The sequence below is a fragment of the Epinephelus lanceolatus genome, chromosome 15 (genome assembly GCF_041903045.1).
Source record: "Epinephelus lanceolatus isolate andai-2023 chromosome 15, ASM4190304v1, whole genome shotgun sequence".
NCBI lineage: Eukaryota > Metazoa > Chordata > Actinopteri > Perciformes > Serranidae > Epinephelus > Epinephelus lanceolatus.
The window spans coordinates 42,829,408-42,848,383 of NC_135748.1; the positions used below are offsets into that span (position 1 = coordinate 42,829,408).

The following is an 18,976-nucleotide window of genomic DNA, read 5'->3' on the forward strand; positions in this document are numbered from 1 at the left end:
TGAATTTCTTGCAGTAATTTCTTCAGTGTTTCAATCAATCAATCAGTTTTATTTATAAAGCCCAATATCACAAATCACAATTTGCCTCACAGGGCTTTACAGCATACAGCATCGCTCTGTCCTTTGGACCCTAACAGCGGATAAAAAAAAAAAAAACAAACCCTTTTACTTTTCTCTTATCATTCATTTGAAGGCATTTTTTCAGCCAAAAAAAAAAACAAAATACATGTGGAAATATGATTAATTGGATTATGATAGCAGGAAGTATGAAATTCCCCCCGATGGGTGTGGATGAGGGGCCTGCTTTGGAAAATGGCCTGAGGAAAATACATGAAACTATAAACTACAAATACATGAGGACTTTTAGATGTTAACTGCAGCACATTTGGACAATGTGAGACTTCATGATATGGCCCCATTGTGTTTTCTGGCTGATACCTCCCAGTTCTCCCAGTTCAGTCATCTGCAGCTTTCATCTTTTATCAAGAAAATACGTGAAGATAAAAAGAACTTTTATTTCAGTGTTTTTGAACTTGTATATCTCCTACGCCTTCGCTGTTGTGAGCATTTATACCTGTGTGGTGGTGTGTCTGTGTCACTCTGCAGTTACACTTCCAAGACGCTAGGTGGCGGTGGAGTTTCTGTGAAGTGCTGTAAAGTTTAGTTGACTCAAAACACACATTAAACACACATTAAACATGGCTTAATAGAGACAGTTTCAAACACAAATCAGCTTCACTATAACTCGCAGCATTCACAGACAAACACTTGTCTTTATCTGGACACATTTTCCCCACAAATACAACATGCTAATGTAATTAGCACAAGCCTATGGCATTTTACATTGTATAAATTAGCCTAGCAGCTAGCGATCTTTTCCTCTACTCATATGAAGCCAGGGACAACAGCAACATTTAACAAAGGTAACGTTACAAAATTCAGCTCCATTACAACTCACAAGGTTCACTGACAAAACAACTGTCTTACACTAAACATGTTTTCCAAACAAATACAACATGCTAACATTATTAGCACAAGCCTATGGCATTTTACATTGTATAAATTAGCCTAGCGACAAGCTGAGATTTCCTCTGCTCATATGAAGCCAGGCTGAATCCCTGAAGGATAAATCACACAAAATACTGAAAAGCTACATTGACAGAGAGCCTATGGCGTCGTTTCATCGCAGATAAATTCCGCCCAACCTTTCAAATGAGACCAAATGCATGTACATGTACTAAATATGGAACAAGAACAGCTCTCAGGTTACTTTGGGTTTGACTTGGAGAGGTGAATTTTACAGGATGTGTATTTGCTTTAGGGGCCACGTCTACACAGATGTTGCTGTCTGATGCTCCAGAGTTTTGATGTTTCAGTGGTCTCCTGGTCTCTGCTGCCCGTCAGTGTGTCTACAGCAGATCATTGTCTCTCACAGGTTCATCTGAACACACATGAAGTGTCTGAATTATTTTGTCTTCTTCCTGTAACTTTGGATTCAACTTTATGCGATATAGTGATTTTTTCTCAGTGTTTCAGGACACTGAAAAGACAAATTCTGAAGTTAAAAAAAAAAAGAAGAAGAAAAGAGCAGCATTATTTTAGGTTGTCATGACAACAGAGCTGACCTCTGTGCTCTGTGTTGGCAGGACTCAGCCTGGTGGAGAGCTACCCATACGAACCAGAGGAGAGGGGCTCCGACTACGTGCGCCTGGCCTCCATCGCTGCAGGTGAGTGGGCGAGCTGCCACCGCTACAAGTGCTCCTCTGCTTTTTGCCTTGGGTCGTTCTCACAGAGCAGACACAGAGGGAAGTTCTTTAGACAATCAAAAGCATCCATTTATCACCACAACAAAAAAACAAGTGGGTCCCAACCAAGTTAGGAGTCAAAGAAAGAGCAGAACGAGATGTTACCCTGCGTTATTGTGACGGAGGAGGCGGAGGGATATGCAGGTGGGTTTTTGATGAGTAACTACCCACAGTTTGCTTCTGTCTTGCCTCTGTGCCTGTGGGCGAGCCGCAGGGCTGGTATGTGCTGCTGTTAGCCCCCGAGGCACAGATTAATTACCTATTTACTTTAATGCATCTGGAAGCAGCACAACTTGTGGAGGGGGGAGAGATGGAGACGGAGAGAGCGAAGAACTGAAAGATGGAAAAAAAAGTCTCGGTAAGAGGTGAGAGGGAGAAAGAGACAGAGGAAGTGAGAAAAAGAAAATGGGAGACAGACAGAGCGGGTTTGTTTACTCAGACAACACCACGCTTCTTCCTGTTGGAGGTTTGGAAACAAGAGAGGCTGCACACAAATGAGGAGTTACATTTTTTCCCCCGGAGAGGACATGAAGTCAAGTGTTTTGTTTTCTCCGACGGCAATTATACTCTGGATGAGTGAAGCCGAGATGGAGAGTCTGCGAAACTTAAATAATGACTTAAATGAAGTGATTAGTATGGAAGGCAGTCATGCATATGCCTTCCAGTCTAATGATAAATGTCCTACATACACACAAAAAAAAAAGTTTAAACAAGTGTGTAATGACAGCTCAAAGGGACGACACGGCTTCATTCCAACAGTTAAACACTGTGTTTCTCCAACAGAGAGCAGCGCAGGCAGTGTTTGAGAACAAGAACAGAGGTGGCCCCAACACTAAGCCTAAACAGAGTCCAGCTGGTTTGTTTAAAGAAAGTGACACCTTCACTGTGGGTACAGTCGCTGTGAAAGGAAACACACACAGAACGTCACATCCACATCACACACAGCCAACACACACACACACACACACGTGGCTACGTTTAGCCAACACAGACACGTGGTTACATTTAGTCAACACACACACACGTGGTTACATTTAGCTCACACACACACACACACACACACACACGTGGCTACGTTTAGCCAACACACACACGTGGTTATGTTTAGCCAACACACACACGTGGCTACGTTTAGCCAACACACACACACACATGGTTACGTTTAGCCAACACACACACGTGGTTACGTTTAGCCAACACACACATGTGGTTACGTTTAGCCAACACACACACGTGGTTACATTTAGCCAACACACACACACACGTGGTTACATTTAGCCAACACACACACACACATGGTTACGTTTAGCCAACACACACACGTGGTTACATTTAGCCAACACACACACACACATGGTTACGTTTAGCCAACACACACACGTGGTTAGGTTTAGCCAACACACACACGTGGTTATGTTTAGCCAACACACACACGTGGTTATGTTTAGCCAACACACACACACACACGTGGTTACATTTAGCCAACACACACACACGTGGTTACGTTTAGCCAACACACACACACGTGGTTACATTTAGCCAACACACACACGTGGTTACATTTAGCCAACACACACACACACACGTGGTTACGTTTAGCCAACACACACACGTGGTTACATTTAGCCAACACACACACGTGGTTATGTTTAGCCAACACACACACATGGTTACGTTTAGCCGACACACACACACATGGTTACATTTAGCCAACACACACACACACATGGTTACATTTAGCCAACACACACACACACATGGTTACATTTAGCCAACACACACACATGGTTACATTTAGCCAACACACGTGGTTACGTTTAGCCAACACACACACATAGTTACGTTTAGCCGACACACACACAGATGGTTACATTTAGCCAACACACACACACACATGGTTACATTTAGCCAACACACACACACACGGTTACATTTAGCCAACACACACACACACATGGTTACATTTAGCCAACACACACACATGGTTACATTTAGCCAACACACGTGGTTACGTTTAGAAAAAAGAACAGGGTTTGGCTTTACAGTCTTACAGGAAATGAACACCGGCCTCCTGGGTGAAAGTTGGTGGTTGTTAGTCATCATTACAGTCTAATAACAGAACTATGAATGTTTTCCCAGTTAAGTTATATTTTTCATTTTTCACACTCCTGGGTAATGAACTGCATGTGTGTGTATATTTCTGAGATTTATGTATGTTGTCACTCTGATGAATAAAACACAGCTGCTCAGAGAGAACCAGTCAGAGCTGTTTATTCTTTTGGAAGCAGATAAGCAGTGATGTTTCTTGTATTTACCGGGGGATCCCGGGGATCCTCGTCATGTTAAAGTTGCACAAGGTAGTTTTGTATGTTGGCAGCTCCTAATGGCGATGAGGGATCAGTGTCAAATCTGAATTTCATGACTTCTAACCTGAAGTAATTCAGGCTGACATTAGCAAACTGCACATGCTCTTTTTTTTTCTTAGACCACAGGGACGAGAGGCAAATGGTTTAACAGAGCTGTGAGGCCAGTTCAGGAGACAGTTTGCATAAAAGCCCTGAAGGTAAATTCAGGTTATGTTCAGGTTGTGTAACAGTTCTGCTGTGTTACTCAGAGATGTGCTGCAGAGATCAGGGGACATGGAAACTCTACTCAGCACAGCTTTACCACTGAGTCCATTCACGGTTAAAGTTCACATCTGGAGTGTTATATTTTCACACAGCAGGTTAAAACTATATGGGTGCACACGAGACAGCTGAATGATTCTGGATCATCACTGATTATGATACGATTTGAGTCACCAAACAGATCTGATGGTTCAGATACAACCCCGAGGTTAACCAGACTTATTTAGAGCAGAGAACTAAGGTGATTAGAACCCAAACAGTCCATCACAGTTTACAGACTCCTGCTTTTTGTGCAGACAGGAGGAGATGTAGATCATCTTGATAGACTGTGGCTGTATTTGCAACATGTCTGATGTTTGCCTCTTCAGACTTCATAGATATATATTCTCCAGGCTTCTGCTTCTCTTGTGTATCTCTTTAGGCAGGTAGCCAGAGCTGTGAGCCTTTGCTCGGCAGTCTCCAGTGCCTCAGGTATAGACAGTTTGTTTTACTTCCTAGGTATCCCTTTCTTCCCCACACCTCTCTGTAGCTCTGAGAGCTGACTAACCTCTCTCCTTGTTGCCTTGATCTTGGCCTCCAGCCTCCTTCTCCATGGAGGGTAGCACTCTTCGTGGCTCATGGCGTTCATCTTGTAGCCAGGCATCTCTAGGATCACTGTTGCTGTGGTGTATATCAGCTGTCCTAGTTTCAGACTTTGCGAGGGAACTTTGTCACGTAGCCTTGGTAATTGGCTTCAGGGGTGTCAGGTTTCACCCCTGCTGTAAGGGAATCTGTGTCATAAGGGCTTGGGGCTTGGTACCCAATCTCGGAGTGTAGGGATGATGATGTCATCCCCACTGTGACCAGTCCTCCTGGCTCCCCTTTGCCGTAGCATGTTTGTTGTACCACCTTAATCTCTAGTTGTGATGTGTATATATATATACATATATATATATATATATATATATATATATATATATATATATATATATATATTAGCACAGTTTCAAGATTAGAGTCACCAATTCAGTATCTGACCAAATGTCTCCCCTTCTGTTCCTGAGATATGACGTTAAAACATGATGATGTCACAATCAAGCTGACCTTTGACCTTTTGACCTTCATTATTTTATCCTGTTGTACATTTGTGTCAAGTTTGGTCAGAATTGGTGTATGAATTCCTGAGTTATGGCCAAAAACAATGACCTTTGACCTTCATCTACCAAATTCTAATTTGTTTGCGTGGACGTTCGTGCCAAATTTGAGGAGATTCCCTTAAGACTTTCTTGAGATGTCGGATTCGCAACATGAAATGGACGCAAGGTCACAGTGACCTGTAACATTTGACGACTGAAACCTAATTAGTCTATCCTTGAAGAATTTGTGCCAAATTAAAAAAAAAATTCTGCATAAGATGTTCTTGAGAGATCACATTCATGAGATTCTGCCAGACATACAGACAACCTGAAGACATAATGCTTTGGGCCACAGCTATCACCGGTGTGCAGGCATCTTCTTCTTCTTTTTGCTCTGCACAACAACAGGAGCTGAAGTTGTGTAGAGTGAATGTTGTCTGTTGGGTTTTTAATGAGGGGCATGAAAACATCTCTAACACGTATTAACATGTAATCTTTGAGTGTGGCCTTAAAGTATCAACAGTATACGTCCACCTCTCCTGTACATCCAATCTTTACCTTCTACACGTATGTATCCTCCCCGACAGCAGCTCTGCTGGACTCTGCAGCTCCTCTCAGGCTGCGTTCATTCTCATGGATGTTTCCAGCTGTTTCCAGGCCCTTCATGACTCTCAGCAGAGCGCTGTGGTCCTAATATCAGCTCAGTGCCGTTCATGATTCCCACAAAATCCTCTTGCACGCTGAAACTTTCACCCTCGTCTCTCTAACTAATTCATTATGTCATCGCTGGGCGATCGCTTTATTGTTCCTCTGGCTCTCTGTTTTTATTCTGACTTCTTCTTCTTCTTCTTCTTCTTCTGTAGGACGTTTGTTGCTGCTGCACACTGTCAGCTACACAATCCATTCACATGTTCAAAGTTCAGCTCTTTAAAGGACATTTCTGCTTACAATCAGTTTTTCCTACTTCTTGTACTCCTCAGAATATTTTTCAGCAATTATTTATTCTGAGAGTGACTGAGAGAAATCAGCTCGATGCTTGTATCCACATTTTTATGCCTCTGAGGCATTATGTTTTCTGGTTATCCATCTGTCTGTCTCACTCTTGTTTTCATGACATCTCAAGAATGCCACAAGAAAATTTCTTCAAATTTGGCACAAACATTCATTTGGACTCCACTCATTAGATTTTGGTGGTCAAAGGTCAAAGGTCAAGGTCACTGTGACCTGTCTATCTCCCCCTCGTGAACACCATATCTCAAGAACACCTTGAGGGACTTTTTTCAAATTTGGCACCAATGCTCACTCAGACTCATCAATAATCTGATAAAATTTTGGTGGTCAAAGGTCAAGGTCACTATGACCTTGCATCTATCTCATTTACATGACTACAATATCTCAATTATGTGCAATATTTGCATTATTACAAGCAGCTTTTCACATCTGTGTATACGTAGGTAGTTTGTATGTATGCTTAAACCTGTGGTGTTGTACCAATGTAGTGCTTTTATTTTGAAAGAGACTGTATCAAACTGTACATTTCCTGTGAAAACAGAAGTGTATTTTGAAAACAGACAATGCATGTAACAGGCTGAAGTTGACACAGCGTCCCAGAACGTCAACAACCAACACACCCAGGGTACCTTGGACGTCATATGTGGACGTGGAAAGTCCATGACTAAACGTGGACAGGTGGGCGGAGTCATACAACCACAGGGTGGGCTGGTGGGCGGAGTCATACAACCACAGGGTGGGCTGGTGGGCGGAGTCATACAACCACAGGGTGGGCGGAGTCATAGAATCACAGGGCAGTGATTCTAGTCGGTCTCTGTCATATTCAGTTATAATAATTACACACTGCACACAGCAGTTTGCAGCAGTCATGTATTTTCTTCAGGTTATTGTTATTTACAGGAGGTCGTGGGCACTCATGTGACCATACAGACAGAGCGTCCTCACCTGCATGTGAACTAAACCAAACCATTCAGATTCAGTGGATGCCCCCTTAAACATGGCTGACAGTACATTTTTGTGACCTCATACATAAGCTGCTTGTTAAAACGACGCTGCATGTTTTCTGCTGCTTTGAATTACCGCAGCGACAGACCTGCACTGTACTGCCTCCTCGTAAATTTCACTGCAGCGACTCCACGGGAGGTCAAAGTTGACATCCACGCCATGCATCTCGACAAGTCGACTGCCAAAACAACAAAGACGTGATTAATGGGTGTTTTTCCGCCCTTATAGCATCTCTCCCTCAAACAGAGTAATGACCCTTTTCAAAGACGCACGGCGGAGCCACAGCTCATCATCAGAGGATTATTTAAACAACAGAAGACTCCAACCTTTACCAACTCATCAGTTAACTACAGTGAAGGCAGTGGTATTAAGAGAGTGCCTCAGTTTAAACACATTAAGATGTTCTGCACTGAGAAAGAAGCTTTTTAACGCATCATCGACCTCCATTGTTTTTCCTTACTGGGATTTTCTCCTTCATGCTCCATGGCTGTGAGACAAATACCAACAGTTCTGTTTCCTTTGCTTCGACGCAACAGGTCGGTCTCAAGCTCTGTGAAACAAGTGAAACACTGTGAGGGTGAAGTGTGAAGCTTTAATTTGAGGCTGTTCTGTCCTTTTTATTGTCCTCCTGCTCAGTGAAACACACTGTGTATGAAAAAGCAGTTTTTTTATTGTTTGTCTAAAATGAATGTGACCACCCTGAAAGACTCTTAAAGGGACAGTGCGCCCCAAATCAAAAGCACATATCCTTCCTCTTACCTGTAGAGCTGTTTATCAGTCTGGATAGTTTTGGTGTGAATTGCAGAGTGTTGCTGAGATATCAGCCGTAGAGATGTCTGCCTTCTCACCAGTATAACAGAACTAGATGTCACTCAGCTTGTGGAGCTCAAAGCACCAGAAAATATTCATCTGAAAAACTCAACATCAACGTCTCTTTCCAGAAATCATGACCTGATCACTCAATATCATCCACAGACCTTGTTGTGAGCAGTTTCATGTAGGTAGGGCTGCACAGTTTTTGATTAGTGGACGAATCTAATGACTAATTTATCATTATTATGAAGATTTTTTTTTTTTTTTACTCGATTAATATAACACTTAAATAATCCAAAAACTTGTCTCATAAATATTTAAATGTTTCAGTCAATTATCTTAAAAACAATGACGAAAGCAGCATATTTTAAAATTAGTCTGATTTCTACATCACTGTTGTGTTATGATGATATTATTAATAATAATAATAATTATTATCGGCCCCATGTGTCAGATACCTGATCAGAAAGTACTGGACCTCAGATTCAAAAGCATCACTGTAACACGTTCATTAATTTAATCACTGTGTATCACAGCAGAGCTTTCCCTTAACTGGAGATTTTTTTCTTAAGTACTTGACTTAAATCTTAAAATGATTATGACGTGGATTTATTTAAGCACTGGAGTAATATACAGTTAAAGGGATAGTGCACCCAAAAATGAACATTCAGCCATTATCTACTCACCCATATGCCGAGGGAGGCTCAGGTGAAGTTTTAGAGTCCTCACATCACTTGCAGAGATCCAAGGGGAGAGGAGGTAGCAACACAACTCCACCTAATGGAGGCTGACGGCGCCCCAGATTCAAACGTCCAAAAACACATCATTGAAACCACAAAATGTCTCCATACTGCTCGTCCGTAGTGATCCAAGTGTCCTGAAGCCCCGACATAACTTTTTATGTCGGGGCTTCAGGACCATTTCTCAGTAGCGTGGTGAATGAGGTGGATGGAGACTGGACTGGTGGGCGGAGTCATACAACCACAGGGCAGTGATCCTAGTTTTATAATAACCAATACAACAAAAGTTGTAAATAAAATATTACTATTTCTCGTTATGATCAAGAATTTTAAAGTAAATCAAAACCCCCTGTAAAGCTAAAGTTACGCTAAACTTCAGACTCTGATCTCAGATACACTCTGCTGGTTTTTATGAGTCACTGTTGAAACTCTCTCAGACTGAAGTTCAGATTTCAGATGCAGCTATGAGCTGATGAATTTTACAGCAGCGAGCCTGCGACTGGAAAACAAGCTGGAGTGCATTCAGCCTGCGGAGGGTCCAGTGAGCAGCAGCTGTGGATGGAATGGTTTTACTGGGCAGGTCTGAGGTGTGGGTGTGTGTGAGGCCTGAATGTGAAGCAGGATGTTCCTGAATCAGAGCGAACATGTTCAGCAGGTCTCCTCAATACATAATGGATTTAAAAAGCAACATAACAACAAGGATCTCACATGAAAGCTGATTTAGTTTTCTGCACATGTGGTCGCTGGATGCAATTAGTCATCCCGACCTGGAGCTCCATCAGGTCCTCGTCCTCCGCCCGCCTGCTTCGCGCTTAGGTTGGGAATAACCTGCTCTTTGTGATGGGTTGTTAGCCTGCTCTCCAAGGCCATTCATATTTTATATGACAGCTTGGTGAGAGCCGAATTCACCAGGAGACACAAGTACAGGCAGTTTACAAACTAATGAGCGGCGCTTTCTGCCACAGGAGCTGAACGTCATCATGGCCGTATTGACTGTGAGGTCGCTCGGGGGGGAAAAAATGCACATGATGATGGATCAGGAAATAATGCGGCCAAAAAAAGACGGGTATGAAAGGGGCTCTCTGCTGCCTCCACAGAGGTGGCTCATTACTGCGGAAGTCAGAGGGAGCGTGGACGCTGAGGGAGGCAGAGACAGACAAAGTTGAGGAAGGAGGGATGGCGGAGCTGAATGGAGGGAGGGAGGAGACAGATGGAGCGGGGGGTAATGGCAGGGCTGAGAGTGGCAGGCGCACAGCGAGGGAGGAAGATGGCGAGGGATGGAGGGAGTCAGGTGAGTGAGGGATGGACCAGCTGCAGGCAGGGAGTGTTGTGAAGATGGATAGATGGATGAACGGGAAGGAGCAGTAATTACAGGCCTTGTTGTGCGGTTGGAGAGACGGAGGAGCCGCTTTTTTCAGCACTGCCACTCCGCATTAACCCGGCAGAATGAAATATTCAGCCATTAGGCCTCAGCTGAAACACATCCAGCGCCCGGGCTCATGCAACATTTAAACACCAGTCATGTTCTATTCATTGCAGGGGGCCGCTACATATAATCATCATTTTGGTTTAGTTTGTACTTCAACACACACGTTGCTTTTTTCCGTCTGTCAATGCAACATCAGAGCGGCGAGGTGAGAGCGGCGCCTCAATCAGGCCTCAGAATCATTGGTAAACATTGCCTGGGATTTGATTTTCTCAAACCACACACAGAGGGATGAAACACTCTCACCGTTTGTGTCTTCTTCTCCTTCCAGAGTCTGAAGTGACGACGGTGAACCGCTGCCTGGATGCCGCCAAGGCGTGTAACATCGACGAGACATGTCAGAAGCTCCGCACGGAGTACGTGTCGTCCTGCATCCAGCCGTCGGCCCGCTCGGGGCCGTGCAACCGACCCAAGTGCAACAAGGCGCTGAGGAAGTTCTTCGACCGCGTTCCACCCGACTACACCCACGAGCTGCTGTTCTGTCCCTGCACCGACACGGCCTGCGCAGAGCGCCGCCGGCAAACCATCGTGCCGTCCTGCTCCTACGAGGACAAGGACAAGCCCAACTGTTTGGCCCAGCTGCGCATCTGCAAGGCCGACTACGTGTGCAGGTAAAATTAGAGACGTTGTCTTACACGCTTCCTGCTGCCAGGGGCGTTTTCCACTTCACTTCCTGAGTCGGCTTCACTCGACTCACTGAGCTGATCGTGTGCAGCGGCGGTTTACGGATCACAAAGGTTCTTCACATGATTTCTCTCACATCATGTACACGTTTCATTAACAGTGAACCTTTTTCAGCGCTCACCAGTTATTAGATATTACTCAGACACTTTTTGTGTCTTCGTCTCCTCTCAGTTATAAAATAGAATTCATAGTGACTCGAGACTTAAATAGGTCGGCGAGGAGAGGAAATAAGGAATCCATGACAGCAAACACTGATTGATTCAGAAAGTCGTGGTGTGTTCAAGGGCTACTCCCAAGCTCTGATGTCAAAGATTTAAAGCTAGAATAGATTTTTTTGAAGGTTAGAGGAAGAAAATAGACTCCCACAGAAATGAAACAAGCTTTGATACACACACTATCAGCTTATCGGGTTTTATGTTTAACTTGTTAGCCGACACCTGCCGGAGGTTACTGACACGTCCAGCGTGTTGTTTGATCTTCCAGCTCCTGAGAAAACTGTCCGACTCTCTTTGTCTTGTTAGATGTTTGACCAGCTTCACCAGACACGTGTTTACTTTGGCTCTCTGCTCTTCCTCACCGGACAGATTGTCCACAGTTGACCTGAGTAAACCTGAGGACTCTGTGAGAGACGCAGCAGCTCAATTATACACACCGGGAAACAACACAGTCAACACAGGGCGCTTACAGGAAGTCCCTCAGTTAGAGACGTCACTGTGAGTTAATGCTGCTTCCAACAGGCCGACAGACGTGAACAGACGACGTGAACAAATGTTAACAGACGTTAACAGACGTGAACAGATGTTAACATACGTGAACAGATGTTAACATACGTGAACATACGTGAACAGACATGAACAGACGTTCACAGACGTGAACAGACGTTAACAGACGTTAACACACGTGAACAGGCATTAACAGACGTGAACAGACGTTAACAGACGTGAACAGATGTTAACATACGTCAACAGACGTGAACAGACGTCAACAGACGTGAACAGATGTTAACATACGTGAACAGACGTTAACAGACGTGAACAGACGTTAACAGACGTGAGCACACGTGAACAGACGTTAACAGACGTGAACACACGTGAACAGACGTTAACAGACGTGAACACACGTGAACAGACGTTAACAGACGTTAACAGACGTGAACAGACGTTAACAGACGTTAACACACGTGAACAGACATTAACAGACGTTAACAGACGTGAACAGACGTTAACAGATGTGAACACACGTGAACACACGTGAACAGACGTTAACAGACATGAACACACGTGAACACACATGAACAGACGTGAACACACGTGAACAGACATGAACAGTTTTGGTCAAAAATGAAGAGCTACATTTTTGACCAAACCTGGCCCGACCCGTTATAGCTAGCCTATATAAATTGTATTCGGGCTCGAGTCGGATTCGGTCAGCTTTCAGTAAAAATGTAGTGTAAAAATAAATAAAATCCTATTGTCTGTCCTGTTTATTGCTTGGGCACTGGTATTTACGTGACAACACCTGAACATAACACACACAGACACACATTGGCTGTTTGTTTCTACCTCTCCCCTCGCTGGAAGTCTCGGACCTCCAGCCGCCCACCTCCGCCTTGATTAAACGCTGAAAATAAAATAAAAGAGGGAAACAGGTTTTTCCTATTTTATCTTATTTTGTTTTATTTCTCCCTCTCCTCTCGCTAGAAGCGTCAGACCTCCCGCCTCCCGCTCCCGTCTCAAACACAGAGGTCTCCCTCTCCACTGAGCACGCCCGGCCTCTTAAATAGCCTGTAACCGTAACAACTGTGTGACACAAAGTCAGTGCTTTGGTCATTAAATAATGTCGGGCTCGGTTCGGGTTCGGACAGAAATATGCTGCCCGTGCCGCACTCTAACACACACACACACACACACACACACACGGAAAACCGGACATTATCATCAGTTTATAAACCCCCCCCCCGGACGCCCCGGACGGGACGTGAAAAGTGGACATGTCTGGGCAAAAGAGGACGTTTGGTCAGCCTAATATACGTTAACAGACATGAACACACATGAACAGACGTGAACACACGTGAACAGACGTTAACACACGTGAACAGACGTTAACAGACGTGAACAGACTGACTGGTTCATTTAGGACAAAAACACAGAATGACATGAAACACAACAGGCCTCTCCTTTTGGTCCGGCGCTCCGTTGACTCAGTGACATGTATCAAAGCGTCGTCCGTTCAGAGGTGACGGAAGTTTCAACTTTCATTTTTTTATTGTCAGTTGTTCTGCTGACAGACGGTCAGTTTAGAGGTAGAAACATGTCCGCTACCCGACCTTCAGTCTCCACTGGTTCCTCAGCCACCCGGGTCAGGTGGGAGCTAACGTTAGCTAGCGGCGCCGCTCATTCAGTGATCAGCTGGTAACGCCGTCCTGGTGACAACAGCAACGTGGACTCTACCTGACACCAGAAGCCTTGGTCTCTTCTAGATGATGACAACTTAGCTAGTGAGCAAGTCACATAATGCACCTTCCTCCCACCCTCTCTTCCTCCCTCTCTTTCTTCTTCTCTCCCTTTCTTGCCTCCTTTCTCCCTTCCTTCCTGTCTCCCTTTCTTACCTGTCACCTTCCCTTCTCCTTTCCTTCATTTCTCCCTTCCTTCCTCTCTCCCTTTCTTCCCTCCATCCTTTCTCCCTTCCTTCTTTTTTCCCTTTCTCCCTTCCTTACCTTTCACCTTCCTTTCTACCTCCTTCCTCTCTTCCTTCCTTCCTTCCTTTCTCCCTTCCTTCCTTCCCTCCTTTCTCCCTCTCTCCTTTCTCTCTCCTTCCTGTCTCCCTTCCTTCCTTATTTTACAGCAGGTAACAAAGAAGCTCAGGGGAAATTTATTGGAGTTAATATTAAAGTTGAGAGAAAAATAAAAACTAAAGTAAAGAGACTCTCAAAAAGACTCAGGTACAGTAACAAAGTGAATTTATATATAGCTACATATATTTATTATGAATACACATATATATGTACTTGTTACACTGTTGGGTACCTGTCCTGGTGCAGGACTCTGGTCTCATGTAGGCTACACACACACAGATCTCTCTGTGCCCAACAAAGTGCTTACTGACAGTTGCCTGGCAACAATAAAACACACAGCAAGTGTTTTTTTTTTTTTGTTTTTTTTTTACCAGTGGTATCACTTAAAAACAGAAAAAAGTCGTGCGGTGTGTTCACACCCTGCAAAACACTTTCTGTGTGATCAGAGCCTGAGTTAGTTTCTGTGCACGGATCAGTAGATGAGTCCTGATGAAGGTTCAACTCCTCTTCTTCAGAGAGGGATGCTGCTGTGAGTCTCCAGGTGCCAGGTACCTTCCAACAATCAGCTCCTCAACTTTGACCTGGGTTTCTAATGAAATCATGTTGTAGAGAGAAACGATGACCTGTGAGACGTGTCGGTGTCGTCACCTTGTTGTGTTCAGTGTGAGGCGCTCTGTTGACGCGGCGTCCTCGCACAACGACTTCCCCTCAGGACAGTAAATGGCATTGTGTGTCTTGGAGGATCAGTGTGGCTGCTATGATATGTTCATTTAGATTTAATTAGTCAGCTGTGTTTAATTAATTCAATTGTTACACTCATTAACTGTGTTTGATTAGTTCAATTAAATTCTGCATTCATTCTGTGAAGGCAGAATTTAATGGCAGCCAGGCAGGAAGCAGTCGTGGGACAGAGCCATTATTGGAGCGGCCGTTATCAGTCGGGATTCACACACGACTCTCTGCCAGAGAGCTCAGAAAATATTTGTCAGTGTAGGGTCGTGATCATCACCATCATCACCATCATCAGCATGAGAGGAGTGACCCTCTGCGGGAGATAAGTTGTCTGAATGAGTGAATTTATTCTGCGTTCAGTCCCTGATGAAACCAAGATTACATTCAGATTTAAATTGATTGTCAACATCCAATCAGAAACTAACAATGTCTGATGAAGTGGTTAAAATTCAGAGGGAGTCTCTCTCTCAATCAGCAGACTGCAAACATGGAGTCCTCATACCCATCCAGTCAGCCTGCTCTCTGACAGCCAATGGTGGCCAGCGTTTAATCTAGTTCCTCTTCAAATGTCAGGAAGACAAAGGGCTTCATCTGTCACGGCTATCGATCAGGCATTATTCTCCTCCACCGCCGCCCCGATGGATGGAGCCTCTCAAGGCCTCGGCGCAGCCCTCCAATCCCGCACCAGTCAGCTGGCATTAAGCGGCCGCCTGCAGAGGATGCCTTCACTTAGCGCGCGGCCTATGAGTTTTACGCACATCATTACAACGACATGACAAACGAGGGGAGAGCGGGGAGCTGTGGCGCCCTGAGGGGATCCCGTTGCAAATGCCAGTCGACGGGGGCCGCTGATGCGATATGATGGCCGCGATAGCCTTGTGCGATGATGATGATAAGGCTAGATGTCTGGGCGGCTGGCAGGAAAGGTGAAGGAGGGAAGGCAGAGCGGCTGTGGGAGGAAGTATTTATATGGAAGATCCATATTTGTCTAATCTCCTTGCGGCCAGGCCTGCCAGCCAGACAGCGCCCATGGTATTTAGAGAGCAGAGCCAAGGCCTATCTTTGCCCCTCATTGACTCTTTACGGCCTGGCAGCCGGCCAGGGATCTCTGGGAAAAGTGGGGAGGAAAGAAAAAGAGGGATGAATGTCACCAGGGGTGACTGGAGAGGAGGCTGAGGAGCTGCAGAGCGGAGCATCCTGAAGGATGGAGGGAGATGGAGGAGGATAGACAGGGGCGTAGCAGCAAACTCTGGGCTGTCAGCAGTCTCTGAGGGCCCCCCGCCCCTCCTCTCCTGATCCATGTCTCTCTCACACACACCTTTGATGTTATTTTACAAAGTCAGTTTGCTTTCTTTCTTTTCTGTTTTTGAACCCTGATTTCTCTTTGTTGGGTAAAGACATGATGGTGTACGTTGGTGCTCCAGCAGCAGCTCACTCTGCTCTATCTGCGTTTAGAGACAAACCCTAGTGCAGGAGGACTCAACTGTTTTGTACCTTTAAAGGAAATGGCCACTTCAGAATGAAAACACAGACAGTACTTACTGACCCTCATGTCGACAAGAAGTCCAGTGTAGTTTTTTAATCCACAAAACAAGTTCGGGGTATTGGAGGATAACAGCTAGCAGGAATAACAGCTACACTTGAAGTGCATGGAACCCACATTTTGAAAATGTAATAAAACTCCGCTAATGCATTTCAAAAACGTCGACTGTCCTGCTGTGTTTACATGGCAACTTGCGCAAGACTCGAGAACTAGCACCACCACTAGCCAGCAGCTAGTCTCGCGCGAGTTGCCATGTGTTGACCACGGTGAGAAATGATGCTATAAAAGTGGAGTAAATTACGTCTTTTCAAGTCAGTGTTGCAATCCGCGGCTTCAGGGCACTTTGATTACGACGGACGAGCTGTTCTGATGTTTTTGAACCGCATTAGCAGAGTTTTATTACATTTTCAAAATGTGGGTTCCATGCACTTCAAGTGTAGCTGTTATTCCTGCTAGCTGTTATCCACTGATACCCCAAATGAGTTTTGTGGATTAAAAAACTATACTGGACTTCTTGTGGGCATGAGGGTCAGTAAGTACTGTCTGTGTTTTCATTCTGAAGTGGCCATTTCCTTTAAAGAGACTGTTCAAACAGTGTGAACACATGCAAGGGTCTGGAAGACACGTTTTCTTTAAAGATCTGCAGTAACATAAATATGAAGCCAGTTCCTGGCTGTGCTGTACTGTAATTTGGGCAATTTTTAAAGAGCACATGGCTTAAAAACCAGTGTGAGGGTCAGGAAAACATGTTTTCTCAGTCGGTGGTAAAATGCAAAATCTATCACCAAAAAATTGAAGGCAAATCAACAGAATTTGGAAGGCGTGTTTTCTTTGAAAGGCTGCATTACAGTTAATATGAAACGCGACCATCTACAGTGATTTTGATGGAATATCACTTTTTTAAGCTTCTCTGACGGGAGCATTTGTTACACACGATGTGTTCAAGTTGTAAAAGTATAAAAATCCAATGTTAACCTCTGTCTCTGGCCGTGATAAATGATGTCATTTTGGTGTGTTTTTTTTAAACAGAACATGTCTTCCAAACTCATTCAAAGGTCTGGAGTAGGGGTGTAAATAGACAGTGCAGTTGCACCAGGCCCCGTGGGGTGGAGGGGCCCGTAGAGAGAGAGGGCCACCTCGAATATTAACCTGTGTTCAAAGAGGAATGATAAAAATGAATGTTCCTAATTTAAAACATATTTGCTATATATGTCCTTAAAGTGGAAATGAAACATGCATGTTTTGGCACTGGTTGTGCAGAAATAAATTAAAAAAAAACACCTTGCCTAAAATTTGATTTTAAAAAGATGTTAAAACCACAGACATGACCAATTTATTTTCGTAATTTCTACCTAACTATCTAGCTAGTGCGTCGCCATTTTGAAGTGAAGTCACTGCCTACGTAAAGAGGTTGGTTGGTTCCGTTAACCCACATTAACTTGAATGACTGCTTCATTTCCACTTTAAGAAGTCAAACCCATCTGCATCATGGTTTACTTTATTATACTTTATACTTTTTTAAATAGTCAGCCGCTATCTAAAACAAAATTATGTGCTTTTTCTACATAAGCTCCAAAATCTTTAAATATACTTTAAAAAGTATTTAATTAAATGATTCAGTTCTTACTTTCTTTGACATTTTTGTCAGATATGCAGTGATGATTTCTGGGTAATATGTATGTTGATGTCGCTCAATGTCAAGGCTCTGTGTTAAGATAATACATGCACGATATCTTGCACTGGGGCCCATCGTGAAAGCATGTTAGCGATGAGATCGGCAATAAAATAAATGCCAAAATTTATCATCAAAAATTGGAAGGCATGTTTTTTTGCAAAATCTGCTGTAAAATAAATAAAAAATACAGCCAAAATAAAAAAGATAAGTTCCTCCCCAGTGCCAAAAAAAATAATTTGACCTGCCTCCTTTTTTACCCCACAATAAATAACCAAGAGTCCCTAAAGGGCTGAGAGAGGCCTCAGAGAGCGTTCATTGTTTTTAAACAAAGTTCAGTCTTTCAGCTGATTTATTCAGCCAGTTTTAATTTAGTTGTGGCACTAATTAATTTAATTACTTTGAAATAAAGACTTTTTATTCCAGGCTCTTTGGGCCCCGCTCCCTCCCTCCCACAGGGGCCCTGTGTAATCAGTCCCAGTGTCCCCCTCTACGACCCCCTGAGCACAGACAGGTAGATGAGCGTTGTGGGGTTCAGATCCACATCCTGTCGCTGACAGAAGGCACCGGTGGCGGCCGTCCCTCGGTGACACGCTGTGTGCAGCCGCCAAGCAGGAGTAAATGATGGATGGCGTGTTATTGCTCCCACAGGTCTCGCTGGGCACAGTTCCAGTATGATTGCCAACCCTCGGAGCAGAGCGCCAGCGGCTGCAAGCAGGAGAACTACGGAGCATGTCTACTTGCGTACACCGGCCTGATAGGTAAGAACTAAATCTCTGTGTGCCGGCTCGGCTTCTTTCTGTGATGGATCAGGAACAAACAGGTTTTAGAGGGAGGAAGGCGGGGAGCAGACAGGAGCACTGAGCAGGACTCAAAAGAATGAATTGTGATGAGAGGCGTGCTCCAACAATCGATGGAGCGCTGATTAATGTGGCTGCAGCATGCCCGG

The 18,976-nt window shown here is 44.3% G+C and overlaps 1 protein-coding gene across 1 annotated transcript in view; it reads left to right on the forward strand.

The window, feature by feature from the left end:
- The window catches only part of gfra4a (GDNF family receptor alpha 4a), a 273,372-nt gene that overhangs the window by 188,168 nt on the left and 66,228 nt on the right, over positions 1-18,976 (forward strand). The window contains exons 3-5 of the mRNA XM_033642931.2: positions 1,647-1,727; positions 10,874-11,213; positions 18,679-18,788. Coding sequence (XP_033498822.1) covers positions 1,647-1,727; positions 10,874-11,213; positions 18,679-18,788 — 531 coding nt within the window. The remainder of the gene's footprint in view (positions 1-1,646; positions 1,728-10,873; positions 11,214-18,678; positions 18,789-18,976) is intronic.